The following is a 16,409-nucleotide window of genomic DNA, read 5'->3' on the forward strand; positions in this document are numbered from 1 at the left end:
TATGATGTCAAATGTCTATTTTAAACATGGTCAAAGTTATGAAATATAAGAGGAACGTATGTAGAAATGCTCATTGAAAGTCAAAAGCCAGGGCTTCAGCCTGCAATCAACACTTCGTTTTCAATGTTATCTCTACTTCCTCCTCGTGATGACATCAGTTTGATCACACATGCCCGCTAACAGCTGTCTGTTCTGTGACCTTTGTTGTTGAGGGTGTTCGGGTCATGCGCTCACATATTTCAGACTGGATTCTGGCTAGAACGTGTCCAGATGTTCCCACTTCCAGTAACAACAAGTGAAATCTGACTACTACTGTTTGTTTACAAAGTCTACCAAATGGAACAGAAACAGAGTGGGCTCATCGCCTTTAAATAGACAGGAGCTAAAACAGTCTGTTTCAGACAGAGGCTGAATTGAGTGGTTGCATGAGATCAATCAGGAGTTTTCTTTACTGTAAATCATGCTAAGACTTTCCAATAGAGCCTAAGATTAAAACATAGACCTAGAAATGTGCATCATTTGTCCCCTTTAAACAAGGCTTAGCGTCTACAGCCATGCTAGCAACTTTTGTACATCGGCACTGTGTAGCTTTGAGCTAAATGCTAACGTCAGCTGGTGGACATGCTCTCAATGATAACGCTAACATGCTGATGTTTAGCAGGTTGAATGTTTACCGTATTCAACTTATTTTACAATTTTAGCATGCTAATATGTGCTAATTAGCAATAAATAAAGTACAGGCATGACAGGACAGTTTTTAGTTATAAATGAAAGTATTGGACAAACTGAAATGCTGTCCAACACATTTGTACAAAAGTTAATGGTAATTCATCCATGTTTAGTTATTTCAAAGTGGACCAAATAGTTGGACCGACCAACAGACTGTCATTGCCATAGCGATGGAGCTACGGCAAGGACAGTCAAAATAGTAGCAATTGATTTTCAACTGTACAATTTACACAGAAATGGTGCAGGATTCACGTTTATTGACATATTCCTCTGAGACAGACCTTCTTATAGTGGAAGGTTCAATGTGACCACGGTACAAACACTGTGTTCAAACACCGCTATGCTACTTTGTGGCCATCCTGCGTCACACAGTCTGCTGCAACATGCCATTATTAGCCCACAAATAACCCCATTCTGCTTGACACTGTTGTTCTACATGTGTAAACCACGAGCAAAATATGCAATGAAACCTCCACACCTCACCTGTTCGTCCCCTCGTACAGCTGTAAGACCACAGGGCAGAACAAGCAAAGTCAAATCATCTCTTTGCATAGAACTAAGTGTTAAAGGTGTAATCTGTAATCCATATATCACTACAAGGCTATCCCCATCACTGAGGTTCAAAATATAGCATCAGAGATATTTTTCATTCTCAAATTGATTTACAGGATAACTCTCATTAATATTTTATGCCACTACTATCCAAGATTGTGGCTTTGAAACTGTGACAGTGAATAGAAGCTTAATATCAAAGAAATGTGCCTGGAATCTAATAAAAAACTACCTCTGGATCAAAACAGAAATATTGGTCTGACTCTCAACTGTGAGAAAGAGGAGAGTATATCTTGTGATTCGATTTTGTGAGGGCTGGCGGTATATTAAAGTGGATTTTTGTTTGATCCTCACTTTGCGTCTACGGTTTGGGTGAGGGAGAGTTAAGAGGGGTTGTCAAACGTGTTGTAAAAGTTCCCCTCACTTCAATTACCCGTGTGAACCAAATTTGATAAAGAAAGAAGAGAGACACGCTGCTAAAAGCAAATCATTTAGTTTAATACTGAGTTTTAAAAACAATATTAAAATCTTGTGTACTGTCTTTTCTGGGGATAATGTCAAGGTAAGCTGTAATACAAATAAGTCTGTAATCAACTCTTGGTGTTATTATATTAATTCCTGTGTAGATCGTTGTGTTGATTTTGTAACATTGATTGTCTCTCTGCTGTTTTATGGTTCGATTGATTCCTCTCTCTGTTTGTCTGAATGCTGGACCATCTACAACTATTTCTTCTCTTGTCTCATCACCTTTTCTAATTTGAATGACACCAAAGTGAAGTATTGATCCAACAGAACCCATAAAATCATCTTAGTCAACGTTTTCTATCATTCTGATTGGCTGGCAGGTGTGGATTAACTTTTCGTAACCGGGCACCCATTTCTTTATTCTTTGCATTTTAAACATTTGACAGGATTTTAAAACACCTCGCCCAGCTTTGTGAAAAATAGCTAGGTTTAGCTAGGTTTTAGTTTAGTTTAGTTTGGTTTATTCCGGTCTCTATTGTTCCGCCTTGGCAGAGATAACCCTAACCCTAAACCAAACCCTAACTCAAATGCACATGTAGTTAATAAAGTTAATAACCCCTATGTCCTTGTTTTCTTCATTTCTCTTAGAAATAGTGACAAACCAAAAGGGAAAATAAATAAATAAATTAAGCAGTTTTTGCACAACAACCCTTTTTACATTAGTCTTTGGAATAGATCCCATGTGCATAACAAACACTAAACACAATCATAATTGGCTATTTACATAATGCACATATAATATAGTGGGGAAAGAAATAGTTATATGTCCCCACAAGTACCAAGGTTCTAATACACAACGTAATCCATTACCAAATTCATATATACAATTATATTTATGCCTCAGTTTTACATTAGTTAATCATCTTATCCTGTTGCTATAAATGCACAAATTCTAAAAGGTATGGGACCTATATTTTTTTTTAATGAAATTTAAACCAAAAAATTAGAAACATTTGTAAAACAGGCGAATAAACATCCAATGCAAAACATAATCCTTGCTTTTAACTTCTCAGATTCCATCTTTTTAAACCAGCATGATTCATTTCTCCACTGTCCGCTCATTTGTTTAATGCGCATCATCAAACAACTTAAGTGAGCACATTTTAGATAACGACCATGCCCACTGGAATATGCACTGACCGGAGGACAATGTCTCCCTTTTGGGTACCTAATTTTCCTCAAATGAGGGTACAAGACAACTACAGGAAATAAACATGCAACTATAAATTCACATTGAAGCCAATTGTAAGTTATGCAAGGATCCCTGTGCTTCAAACATGGGTTACTAGAACTAAATCAGCTTGTAATATTCTTATGTGTGGGTTGTGTGTTAAAAAAAAAGGAGAAAAAAAAGGGTATGTCATGTACAGTATAATTTACATTGACAGCATGATTATCTTTTAGTTCCAGCAAGTTTGAAGTTAATTTGACCTGATGTTTCCCCATTTAATATTCTATCTTTTTTTAACCAGAGATGAGAGAGGAAAGGAGAGGAGAAGAAGATAGAAACTGAGTGTGTGATATAATGTAATGCTTTTACCTCTGTGACGTCCATGACTTTGATAGCTGCCAGTTGGCCTGTCTTGACATGGCGACCCTGATGGGACACAAAAAGAATGAGTTAAGATCACAAGAGACGAAAAACTAGTATGGAGAATGTTTTTTAGTCTTGATACAGAAAGATATAGAAAAATTGTTAAATACAGTGGACTAGATGCTGAACCAAAGGTAGATTACACTCATTGTACTCATTTCGGTGGGCAAAACTCCCAAATCCCACCAGCACACATGTTCTAACATATGTGCCAGAACAGAAAATAGACATCCATTAAATCTTGTGAGTTTAAAAAACAGTGTTGGAAAAAAAGCCAAATTTGTGTGAAATTGTGGGTGACGAGACAACTGGAAAATCTCTGCAAATCTCTGATGAAGTACACTATGAAAAAAACTCTCCTTCCAATTCCAGATGTAAAAATTAAACATGTTTTGTGTATCACATTCACAAGACTGCCTTTCTGTTATAATATATTTATTATTTATTAAATAATAGGAGCAACTGTGCAAACAAGGACAGACTGAAATATAAATTATTAAAATTAATAACCACCAAATATTATATGATTTTATCTCCAGTTTGCAACAATTGGCCCAGTTTGGTGCAGACCTGGTCAAACTTTAGTGTTGATGTTTAAATCCAAACTGAGCCAATACTGAGATGGTGATATCATTTTCGATACTTGTGGACACGTCTACATAATTTCATTTTCTCATGAGGGGCGCAGTCAGAAAGAACGAGACAGGACGCATGATGAGAGAAAAAGAGAGAGAAAGAGAAAGAGAAAGAGGGAGCGAGGGAGCACAGAGAGCAAGAGTTGTAATGTGCAGTCAGGTGAAAAGAGGAAAATTGAAAACCTTGTCAAGAGTCAGAAAGCTGACCAGATACTAGAGTAGCTACTCTATATAAGCTTTTAAGCTGTGATGTATGACAGGGTTTGGTGTGCGTGTGTGTATGTGTGTGTGTGAGTGTGTATAAAAAAGCCTAGAGGGTGTGACAAATCCCACTATAATCAATCCGTTGGCTAATATTGAGGTATAGACACACAGAAAAATCTGTGAGATGAAGATTGATGGAGAGCTTGAAAATAAACACCATATTTTGAATATATTTTCCTATTTATGTTTTATTCTTTCTTACAAACTAAATCTTAGAAACACCCTCCATCCCTTTTCAGAGAAATATTGCTGACATGACAATTGCCCCACTAGATAGAGAGTAGTCCACAGGGGAAAGCAGGGTGTTGAAACCGGTATGTCTAAATCATCTCTTTCCACATCGGAGTGGTTCAACTCATCGACCAGCTGTAATATGATCGTCTTGGTGTCTTTTGTTAGAACGCCTGATGTGGTTTAAAATTCACAAGAAGCTACTGTTGTTTTTTTTCAATAAACACTTTTTAAATCATTCACTACCTATATCATCCATTGTGAGTGAAGATGTGTCGTGCTTCTCCGACTAGCTTTTGCTTGTGTCAGTTCATCAAGTCAACGGTTAAAGCAGGGAGGTCAGAGAAAAGTATTAGAGTATTATAATTAGAGTATGGGAATTGGGTTGAACATTTGTGGTAAATATGGAAAGGAAGTGACAGGGAAGTTACAAAATGTAAGATATTGCACAGATATTTTTATACAATATGGGAATGTGTGTAAGTTGGACCATTCTGAGTCAATGTTAAGAAATTCCTGATTTGACTCAGCAGTATTTTTGACTTCAGACTGGAGCTTGACCAATATGTGCCAAAATATATAAATGTTTTAAAGTAATATAGGCAGCATTTTATGTATATTTGATACTTTTTAATAGTTTAATATAGTTAATTTTTGTTTCTGTTTTTTATTTAGTTATTTATAATGATTAGATTCACAGTGAAGTTTACTGTTTTAGTGCACTGATGTCATTTTATACAATAAAACTTATAGTTTAACTGTAATATATCATAACTCCATTACATATCTCTGTCATATGTTTAATTACCACATTTAAGGGATCATTGCAAAAAATGTAAGTTTATGTATCCATTATGTATATATAATCATCTTCTATTTTATTATAATTATCAGCCGATATATCAATATTGGAATTTCTTTACTCCCTAATATTGGTGTTGGCATCAATCGGGCTCTACTTCAGAGTTCTATTTATTGGAGGAATCAAATACGAACTATATATAAAATGTGAATTTTGAGTTTGGTGGGTATGATTAGCCTGCAGAATAATTGTAAAGAGACTAGAGCATACTGCAGCTAAAGCTTCAGATTTTTAAGACTGGGTATATTCAGCGGTAAAGAAAGCATCCTGTGAGTTTACGCTCAGGAGATTAAAAAGGTAATTAAGAAGATGGATTAACTAATGGGAACCTTTTAGGGCCTATGTAAAATTTGACAAAGTTAGAATCTCAGTCATAATTAGGAAGCTCCTACTATGATCTTTGTATGTGCTTTTAATAAGAAGTAATAATGTTTGATTCAACAAAAGGATCTACTTGCTGCACTGTGTCAACCTTTTCTTTAAAAAAAACAATAAAAACTTCAAGGTACTCAGTATCTTTTGTCCGCTAGTGGCTCAATGGAGCAATATTTTTTACAGGTGGGTCTCTGTTTTGTTTGTACTGTGCACACATGAGCATACAGGTGATGCGATACACATTCCTATTGATGGTTTCACTCCACTGCACCAATAGTTGGTGGTGATACCATGTAGTAATCTGCCAAAAATCAAAGGAAAAGGAAGAAGAAGACTACTAGCAAACAAGAGTGTCAACAGTGAACAACTAAACATTTGTAAATGTCTGCAGTGAGAAGGGAAATTTGTCAGACCTCGAGGACACACAATTCATTATAAATTAACACTGACTGTAAATGGACGTCAGAAAACTCCCCAGGGAACATTTCAAATGCCAGAACATCAACAACTAAACAATAAGTAAACTATTCACACAGGGACACGGAGCTAAAATGCAGGGTTTCCCCTGTCTGACCACAGACACTGATGATACAAGTCCAGCTGGTCAATATGAACTTTACCTTGAACTTGATGCAGTATCTCTTGGGTAAAACATGTGTCCAACTGGTCATTATCAAACTTAACTTCGCCCGCAGTGCAGCAGTGAGGTTTTTCCAACCATCAGCACCTGATTGTAACTGATAGGGCTGCTTTTTCCTCTACTTTTTCCAACTTGTAAAAACTCAATCACCTGCTGAGCTGAATCAGACAGACCCAGACACTTATCATATCCTTATTAAAGCATCCGCTACATAATGGTTTAAAAACATGGTCTTTCCTGTATGATGTGTACAAGTACCACCATTACTCTTTTTCTTCTGACGTTAGCAGAGGTACCTCCACTGAAAAGTACTGCAGGAAACCCTGAAATGTATCCACGATGACACTACGTAGAAATGAATGTGGGGAGGACACACCAGTAACACTTCATCCTCAGTCGGGACCACCACATTTATAAACCGGTGTGAAATATTTGAAGTCTTACCCTGAATTAATGAGTGTATAAGCCCCTCGAATTAAAGGGTAGAGAAATTCATAAAACCAGTGGCGTGCCATGACAGGCTGAACAATAAAGTTTATTGAAAATGTTGCTGAACCAGCAGCCGTGAAAAAGACTCCCTGACAGATAACTACCTGGCTGATATTCCCTCTCACACAATATATATTACACTTTTATATTGGCTGTGAGATGTACTGTGTCAGGCTCGCTGACCCTTATTCATTCTGGCTGTGATTTCTGTCCCCATGTAAAGGACGTCGTCTCCATAATTGCGAAGAGTTGTGGCACACAGACAGCCGCTGGCCTGACTGTGATAAATAAGGAAATGGCTTTCCTGTCCCCTCAGACTGGATGGTGTCTGCTAACTGTGCCGCCGCCGCAACTTACAGATGTGAAATGTTCCACTCTCAGCTGGGCTACTTATTAACAATAGAGACACACACACACACACACACACACACACACACACACACACACACACACACACACACACACACACACACACACACACACACACACACACACACACACACACACACACACACACACACACACACACTTTCAAAGGGCTCCCAGCTCTCCACCAGAATTAATTGGAGAAAGCTAGCACTCTATTTGACATTGACCGTCTCACACACACTCATGTACGTTATGACGCTGTAAAGGAATCAAACGTGTTCTCGCAAATAAATCCAGATACAAATAGCTTCTCCATTTAGGTCACTTGTTTATCACACACACACACACACACACACACACACACACACACACACACACACACACACACACACACACACACACACACACACACACACACACACACACACACACACACACACACAGTGGCAGAATAAAGGAACACTACAAATATTGTGTCAGTGAAAAGGTTACTATAATATATTCATACATATGCTAATTGGATTCAATGGAGACATTTATTATGCAGACAGCAAGGGGACAAATGAGAGAAACACTCTTACTGTAACTCTCGGCTTGTCTCCCAAGTTTCTGTCGTCCACCCCCCCCCCCCCTGCCTGTCTCGCTCTCACCCCCCCCCCCCCTCCCCTTTGTGTCTTTCTATGCATCCCCTACAGAGCAGCATGTACAGAAAGTTACATATGTGTACTTTGTGCTTGAATGATCAGCTCACCGCACCAGACTCATCAGATGTATGAGTGCTATTTTTAAGGCTGTGCGTGTCTGAATCTGTTGTTGCATCTTTCAAACCCCCCCCCCCCCCCCCCCCCCCCCTTTTTTTTTTTTTTTTTTTTGTATTCCATTCACGCGCACCCTTCACTGGCTGGCACCGCGGCGTCAAAAGGGGGCTTGACTGGTTTCCATTCTATCCACTATAATGCTGCGAATAGCTCGGTGATGACACTCCGACCCACTGTCATGTGAGGGGGGCTGAGAAAATGAAGAGGTCCCTGCTATGTTTGTATGTGTGTGTGAGGCTTGGAGAAGAACGATTTTATTTTGTTTCAATGTAATTTCCATGAATTGGTTAAGGTGGGTTAATTTAGCACTCGATAAGGATTACAACAATTTAAACCAGAGAAAAAAGATACACTTCATAATCTGGTGGAAATTAGAGCTGGACTGATATTGGCTTAGCACACTTAAGATATCATTGGCTGATCAAGGACAGGAAACTGCCTACATTTGAAGTCATCTTCTTTGATTGTAAACTAAATATATTTGGGTTTTGGACTGTTGGACAAAACGAGATATTTTAAGATGTTAACTCAAGCTGTGTAATATTGTGACATTTTGGAGTGTGGAGTCTTCAAATAAACCCATTCGTATAAGTATAATGGGTCATTTTCACTATTTTCAGACAGTTTATAAACAAAATGACTAAGACTGAAAAATATTAATCATTACATCAAGACATAAGACAAAGTCACGTTAACATGCTATAGCAAGCTCTGGTGTTTTTTTTGGTGTCTTTAGCTACAAATGTTCACCAGCTCATCGCTAACGTTGTCTGTCTCTGTTTGGTGCTGAGCAGGTATACAGTCACTTTTTAGAGCTTATTCACTAAAAACAACTACCTGCTTTGTGCAAACTAAACTAAACTAAAACAAAGTTAGACTGTAAAATTATAACTGGTCATTTTAACTTTTTTAAGACAGTTTATAGACAACATGACTAAATTAATGAGAAAAATGTTCAATATATCCAGAAGACACTGTTATGTTAGCATGCTCTAGCAAGATGCAAGCTCTGTTGTTGTGTCCACCAGCTCTTTAGCTACACAGCTCGTTGCTAACTTTGTCTGTCACTGTTTGGTGCTAGGCAGGTAGCGTACAGTCAGTTTTTTAGAACTTATTCACTAAAGCAATAAGTTGCAACAAGTGGCTGCTTCAGCTGGAAAGGAAGTGGAAGAATGCAGTGAGATGGCTGCAAAATGATAACGTTACAGGCCTTAAAACCTAAGTAAGCTAAGCTAAAAGAAGCTAAAATGCTCCACAGAGCTAAGAGGACCAATTTAGTAGGGTGATAATGCTCTGAATCTTATCAAAAATGTTGATGTTATTAAAAAAAGGCAACATATTGTTATCCAATTTTTTTAATCAATACTGACCTCAGTCAGGCTGCAAACAACACTATCCAGTTCTGGGTTGAGAACACAATCATTTCATTTTAAGGGAAACTCCACCAATTTTACACATATCAGTTTACCCATCTTGAGGAGAATTATTCAGCCTGAGGAAAGATTTGTATGTCTTCTTTGGCTCTGGATGAAGTTTCTAAAGTCTGGAGGGGAAAAAACCCAGATGAAGTCATCACGGTTACAGTATCCCAGTATCTGAGTGATGTGGGGTCCAGCAATTTTGCAGCTTTGACCACATTTCTGTAAAACTCCTGAAAACTGCTCCAGTCCTCTTCTAATTGTAGTTTGAGGGAGCACAATAAGGAGGTCAGTAACATTTGAGGTTATTTTAACACACACACACATAAACGGGTAATCAAACCAAAGCTCCCAGCGTCACGGGGGGCTGTTTCTCTCTCTAGCTTTCATCCGTCTCTTTCCCTCTTCCTTCCTCCACTCCTCTCTGCCTTTCACCTCTGCCTTCCTTCCTTTTGCTCTCTCTCTCTCTCTCACTTTCCTCTCTCTCTCTCTCTCCTTTGTCTGTCTCTCACTCTCTTTCTCTTACATCCCCAACGAGCTCAAACACAACAACACAATATGTTGGAGGACGTTTCCTGTCTGTCTCTCTCTGTTTTCTCTCAGCTCAGCCTTGCTTAACTTTGGAACAAAGGCCGCTATTACAAAATGATCTATATCCTCCATATCATCATCCAAATCTGAATCATGCACAATAGTGTAATGTGGGAATACTTTGCACAACTCAACTGTCAATTTCTCCATGTGAAGTAGGAACAGAATATTTTTTAATGCTCAGTGGATGAAACACACCAAAATGTTTGTCTAAATCGACAATTGGACATTTTTAAAATTTTGGTCAGCAGATCAAGTCAACATGAGTAATGTAGCAAGTATGATATTTGGGTCACAGAAAGGGAAGTGACGTTACTGAAACCAGAAAAATTTGAGGAAGTGTAAGTGATTCAGTCTGGGAATTGCAGTACAGCCAGCTGTTTTATGGCTGTAAATGATCCGTGATGTTTCGCCATGGTGTCACAATGCAGATATGTCAAATGTTGAAACAGCACGACAAGAAAGAGCAAATATAAGTGAGACATGGTGGGCTTTGAGCCTTCATACTGGCTGTATTAGTTAATCATGCAAGTTAGTAAATAGACAGAAAAACATACAAAAAAGTACAAATATTTCAAGTAATTAAATTTAACTATTAGTAACAATTCAGTCTTCAAATTGGCCATTCTTTTTTCAGCTTTACTCAAAGCAGCAGAGAGTTGCATCAGCAGTGACCGTAGTGCGTCGCTTTAGTGGAGTTTGACATTTTCACATCCCACACACACACACATACACACACACACACACACATACACACATATACACACACACAGGGCGTTTCCCTGTTTGCAAAAGGAACTTCCCTTCCCTGCAAGCCACCGCTGTAGAGTCATCTGTGTGTGCGTGTGTGCGTGAAGGATGACTAGACGGTGAGTGAGAGGAGCATGCACAGTGTATTCTTCAGGGTGGTCTGGTACTAAGTATGCACAATAAAGTAACTCGCTGTGTTTATTTGAGAAGTTTATCAGTCGAAGTGACTACTGTTTGTCATCTTCTGTACTGCAGCTGTTCAGGATCTAAGGCCACTTTCCTCTTAGCTTGTACAGATATACCTATACCTTGTACCATATATGATCACATACCTTTTGTGCCCTTGAGTAACCGCTCAATAACAATGGCTGAATTCCAAGGTTTTCCTGTTAGGTTGTTTACTGACATTTTCTAAGAAGCCAGCTTTTTCAGATAGTCCGGGTTGTTCTGTCCTGGGGCCAACAAACTACTGCAGGCATACTGCAACCATGTGATTACTACTGCACATAATACACTCTTTAATACTAATGGGCACGTGTGTGTGTGTGGACACTAAAGAGAAGAAGCCATGTCGAACAAATGAGGATACTAGAGGAGAGGGGGTTGAGTTCAGGGATTTGATGAGATAGGAGTGGAAATGTTGGTTGAGATTATCTTTTTCCAAGCCCTTTTTTATTTTATTTTTTACCTGTATTTATAGCGTATGAACCTATGCCAAATTTTTGTTGTTGTTCTCAAAATCTCCCTGCTCCAAAGGTACAGCTTCCCATTTTTCCTACAACTATATGTGGATATTTTTTTAGACTGCTAGCAAATATTGGCTGTTGCTGGCAATACTAACATCAGACTACACTTACGTTCAACTTTCAGAAAAAAACGTATATAGTCCTGTCTCGATAACTACTTCTGTTGGACGATATATTGTCTCAGAAATAATTGCGATAAACAATATTATTGTCATAGAAGATCATTTTATACCACTGATAAAATGATAATATAATAGCATAATAATGCTACGCTTCTGTAAAAACACAGACTGCCATTATGGGCCAGGACAGAGTTATTTACCTTTAATTTCATATAAGCGGTGCCGCTTGCTTCTGCTGTCTCCACTCAGGACATGCACAGTGAGGAATGGGGGCTTATATCCTCTTATCTTTAGAAGTTATGTCTTCATGCAATCATTACTATCAGTGGGTTGATAACACCTTACGTTACTGTGGATTTATTTTGAGTCATCCTCCTCACTCTTCGATGGACATCTACATGAATGGTAGTGCTATAAGAGTAAATGTTTAGTACAAGCTACAATGTGTCAGTTAATAAATGCTACAGCTTCTCAAGACCAAGAAAAGTCTTGTTTGTTGTTTCCCCAAATGCTGGAGGTTAGCCCACAAGTATGGATAGCCTAACCTGACTTTTGACTCTTAAGGTGGACTAGCTATTCTCATTTTAGTGTCAATCTCAGCCACTGTTAAACAGAGAATGCGCCAAAGTCCCAAAGCAGTCTACCTTGGGGAAACACTGTGCATAGTTGGTGTTTAGGGTGTTATCAAACCTGTGTTGTTTAGTCTGGTTGAATTGGACTCTGGCTGGTTTTCCCCCTTGGTAAGACTCATTTTGGCAGATCTGAACACAGCAGGTACTGACCAAAACAACCACACCAAGACTTGTGAGGGAAAATGTTCTCCATCTGACGCAATTCAAGAGCGGTTCATTTGTGCTCGCTTGGACCCAACTACAAGGCGTCAGCAGCTTTGCATACCGGTGTACAGCTAGAAGGTAGCCGGAGAACGACTAACAATGAAGTGTTTTTGCCTTGATTAATATTTGGACAGAGGACTTTCTTCAGGACCTTCTTCATTGGTTTACAAACTTGTTCACGCCCCAGACACATCTGACCAATGAGTGGAGTGAACCTTCTCACATGGAAACCAAATCTGTATAGGTTTAAGGAAAAACACCCTTAATGTGCTAACACTCTAATTTCTATAATTACCACAGCTCTTAGGTTGTGTGGGAACCCAACAACACACGCACTGAGGATTCCTTTGAGTTTCTGAGTCGTTCCTGACTTTTCAGCTCTCGGGGCAATTAGGATGAAAAGGCCTAATTGTTTTCTCCAGCCCTCCATACTCTCCATCTCCTCTAATTGTGTCTGTTCGCATGTCAGAAAACCCCATGGCTGCTGACCAGGAGTCTGTTCCACTGGATTAAAATGAGGCTAACAGGGCTCACTTTCCCCCCACTGTCAGCTCTCTGCCAGGGAACTAATAACACAACAATGCTTCATTGACACTGTGGTCTGATTGCCATGATATCAGAAAACTGACTGGCAATTAGTTGACCCCCCCACCCCCCCCAAAAAAGTGCCACCAGTTCCAATGTAAAATGAGTCACGGTCAAATTTGACATCACCAAATGAACTCCCGATGTGAGACACAGGTCAGCGGCTTCGGCTCAGAGCAGAACTAATTGGCAACATAACCCAAGTTGGACTACAAACCATTTCCACAAATAACAGTGGATCAAAGTGGTTTACTGCCAGGCCTACACCAAACTGCATTACTGTGTGCATATAAACACTGTTATGATGACTCCCCCCTCCTCGACTCTTTCTCTTTCTTCCCTGACTCAACTCTTCTTTCTTTTTCAGAGTCCCACAGTGTGTGCTTTAGTTTTCAAGACTCTGTCATGCCTCACCTGCCCTCTGTCCTCACCTAGTTTCCCCTCCTCTAGGGATCAACCCCATTTGGTCTGTTTTTGTGATTTGACTGTCTTTGACATTTAAACCCTGCTTATTCCTACCATAACCAGAAGTCTGTTAACTTTTTCAAAAATGAGGCATTTCTGTCCTGCTAGCATTGTTACAGACATAACTTAACATGATGAGAGTGAGCTATTACTGTCAAGTAATGTTTTACTGTACTGTAGTTTTACTGTACTACAAAGTCAACTGTAAAGATATTATATTAGTGATTTTATCAGCTCTGAAAGTGTGAAACAACCTTAATAAAAAGACTTCCTTTCCCACGGTTGCATGCTGTAGAGTCTGTATATTCACACTTTGTAACTACAGTGCATTAACAGTTAAACAGGGTATAGCCCAAGTGTTGACCTAGTTCTGTGAAGGTGATGCATCACAGGGATGGTCAAAACTAACTTTCCTCTCTTGTTCTATCTTGTTTTGTCACTTGCAATTTATTAATGTAAAGGCATAGGGAGTGTTGGAGCTATTTGTTGTTTGTGTAAGATTTAATATTTAATTTACTGATTTTTTTGTTGCTGTTTTGAAGAATCAACTGAATTAGTTTGATTATAACATTAGTATCATTTGAGTACTGGTTAATGCTTTTGTTTTGAAGGTACAGGGCATTTTGGGCACACTAGGTGAATCTATCTATAGAGGTAGGCAGGTAAAGGACAAGTAGGCATCAGGAAGGGTTTATGGTGTTGTACCATGGCAAGAGAGGCAGCAGAAGCCATTGTGCTTTGTCTGTTTGCTTGATTAAAATGTTAAAATAAACAGCACCAAACTTCATGCTTGCCTGGACAATAGATTTATTTTCCCTGTGTAAGATTCATCCCTGAGGTGCCTCAGTGGCTGTTTGATTTCCAGTTTATTTATTTATTCTTTTTCATATTTATTTGTATTATTCTTATTTACTTTTTTATTATTTTATTATCAAGTTCAGGACAAATTGCCACCACACAGAGATTCGGGATTACGATTAAGATCTGAGCAGCTGTTGCCTGGTTTCCTGCTAATTATTTAATGCCTAAATGCTTAAAATGCAGCGTAATGAAAACAAAGTACGCATATAAATAAACAAAGGAAGACTCCAGATGCTTTGTCAGCATCTCCTGCATTCATGTCAATCTGCCACTGAGTGTTTTCTTAAGGAGTTATGTGTGTGTGTGTGTGTGTGTGTGTGTGTGTGTGTGTGTGTGTGTGTGTGTGTGTGTGTGTGTGTGTGTGTGTACGTGTGTGTGCAGCTCAAGTCATTGTTTCTATAGGCCCTGTTCCTGTCCTGGTTTCCCATGATAGGAGCGAAACTGCGCGGCTGAAACACGTGCGCACAGGCACGCTTGCACACACACACACACACACACACACTCTTAGAAAGTGTCTTTCCAGGGTCCTCACTGAGGTCCAGTTCATTCCCCTGTTAAAATCAAACACTATCATTACAACTTTACCTGAAGTGAGTCTCAAAAAGGCAACAAAATAAAGTATTGACAGACTGTGAGTGCATCATAAATGCACAAACATGTCGAGTGCAAATCATTTTTAATTAATTCATAACAAAAAACATGAATGGGAGAGGCAATTAAGTCTTGCAGCATAAGCAGCACTTGTTATTAAATGATTTTTAATCATGTTTATTTACAAGTTCAATCCACTGCAGCACTTTAAAACCAGTGATGAGTCAAGTAAGGCTGACGGGTGATTTGAGAGGGCTGAACCCAGAAAGGAGGAGTGTTTTCCTGTCTGTCATTTCATTCTCTCAGATAAAGCTGCCTTTTTTTTCTTTCAAATTCCTCTGTATGCTGAATTAACTTGAATGATTCACATGACAGAAATCAAAATCATCACTGTAAATGTCTGGGTAAGACTATGCATATCATTCTTCCTACATCTGGCTGGGTTTGTCTTGTTAAAAACCATCAATGGAAGTGAGTCACAGGATGAAATTTGTAAATCTCGACTTTCTGTGTCAAAGCCGGCCTGTGTCAAGGGCCGGCACACACAGGCCTCTCAGTGTCCCGTACGTCTTTTGCAACGTTTCCTCTTTCAGGAAATCGAGTGGCAATCGAGGCAACACACCCACCTTCTGTCTCATTTCTGCAGACCTTCCGCACACTTATTGGCTCTTTAACCCTCAACTTTGCACCTCTATCTCAATTCAAACCCTGAAAGCCTGCAAGCTTATAAAAAAAAGATGCACAGATTAGCCACAAAGTTCAAGCGGAACAGTGACAGCGTGGGATCACAGCAAACAGTGGCCTCAATTCACACCTGCTTAACAGATCTAGTGCTGTAGGTAAATAAACCTCCTACTTTAAAAGTCCATTCAGTTTTTCAGTTTTCATATTGGGTTAAGCCGATTTCAAATATTAGACTGTGTAAACGTGTGTTTTTGTCTTTTTTTAACCATATTTGGTATGTTATATATAACATTATATGTCTTAATATGGCAGTCAAACTACACTAGCATCAGGAAGTTTCAGAGTTTGATGAGAGTACAAAAAAACCCTTAAAGAAGTCGTGTCATTTTTAACTAAATTATTACACAAAAACGAAAAATTGATATTAACAGCCTGTTTTTTGTTTGTTTGTTATTTTGCCATGCTCAGAACTGAAACTAGTCCATACTCTGTGGAAATAGTAATGCGGTAGTTTAGTGTGCAGGAGAGGCTTGTGAACATGATTTGCACCGAGGTCTCAACCAGCTGCACCGTTCTAAATATGTCTAAACACCTCCGGTAACCACAAACCGCTCATACACAAACAGATATTGCGATAAGGAAGTGAGCTCCACCCAGGGCATTTAAAAGATGCTGCA

The 16,409-nt window shown here is 39.0% G+C and overlaps 1 protein-coding gene across 1 annotated transcript in view; it reads right to left on the reverse strand.

Moving 5' to 3' along the window:
- LOC133985913 (mitogen-activated protein kinase kinase kinase kinase 4-like) overlaps window positions 1-16,409 on the reverse strand; it is a gene marked incomplete in the record, with an annotated part of 64,843 nt that overhangs the window by 46,253 nt on the left and 2,181 nt on the right. The window contains 1 exon segment of the mRNA XM_062425655.1: window positions 3,347-3,403. Within this exon segment, the coding sequence (XP_062281639.1) occupies window positions 3,347-3,403 (57 nt within the window).

This window comes from Scomber scombrus, chromosome 9 (assembly GCF_963691925.1).
Source record: "Scomber scombrus chromosome 9, fScoSco1.1, whole genome shotgun sequence".
In the NCBI taxonomy this organism is placed as follows: domain Eukaryota; kingdom Metazoa; phylum Chordata; class Actinopteri; order Scombriformes; family Scombridae; genus Scomber; species Scomber scombrus.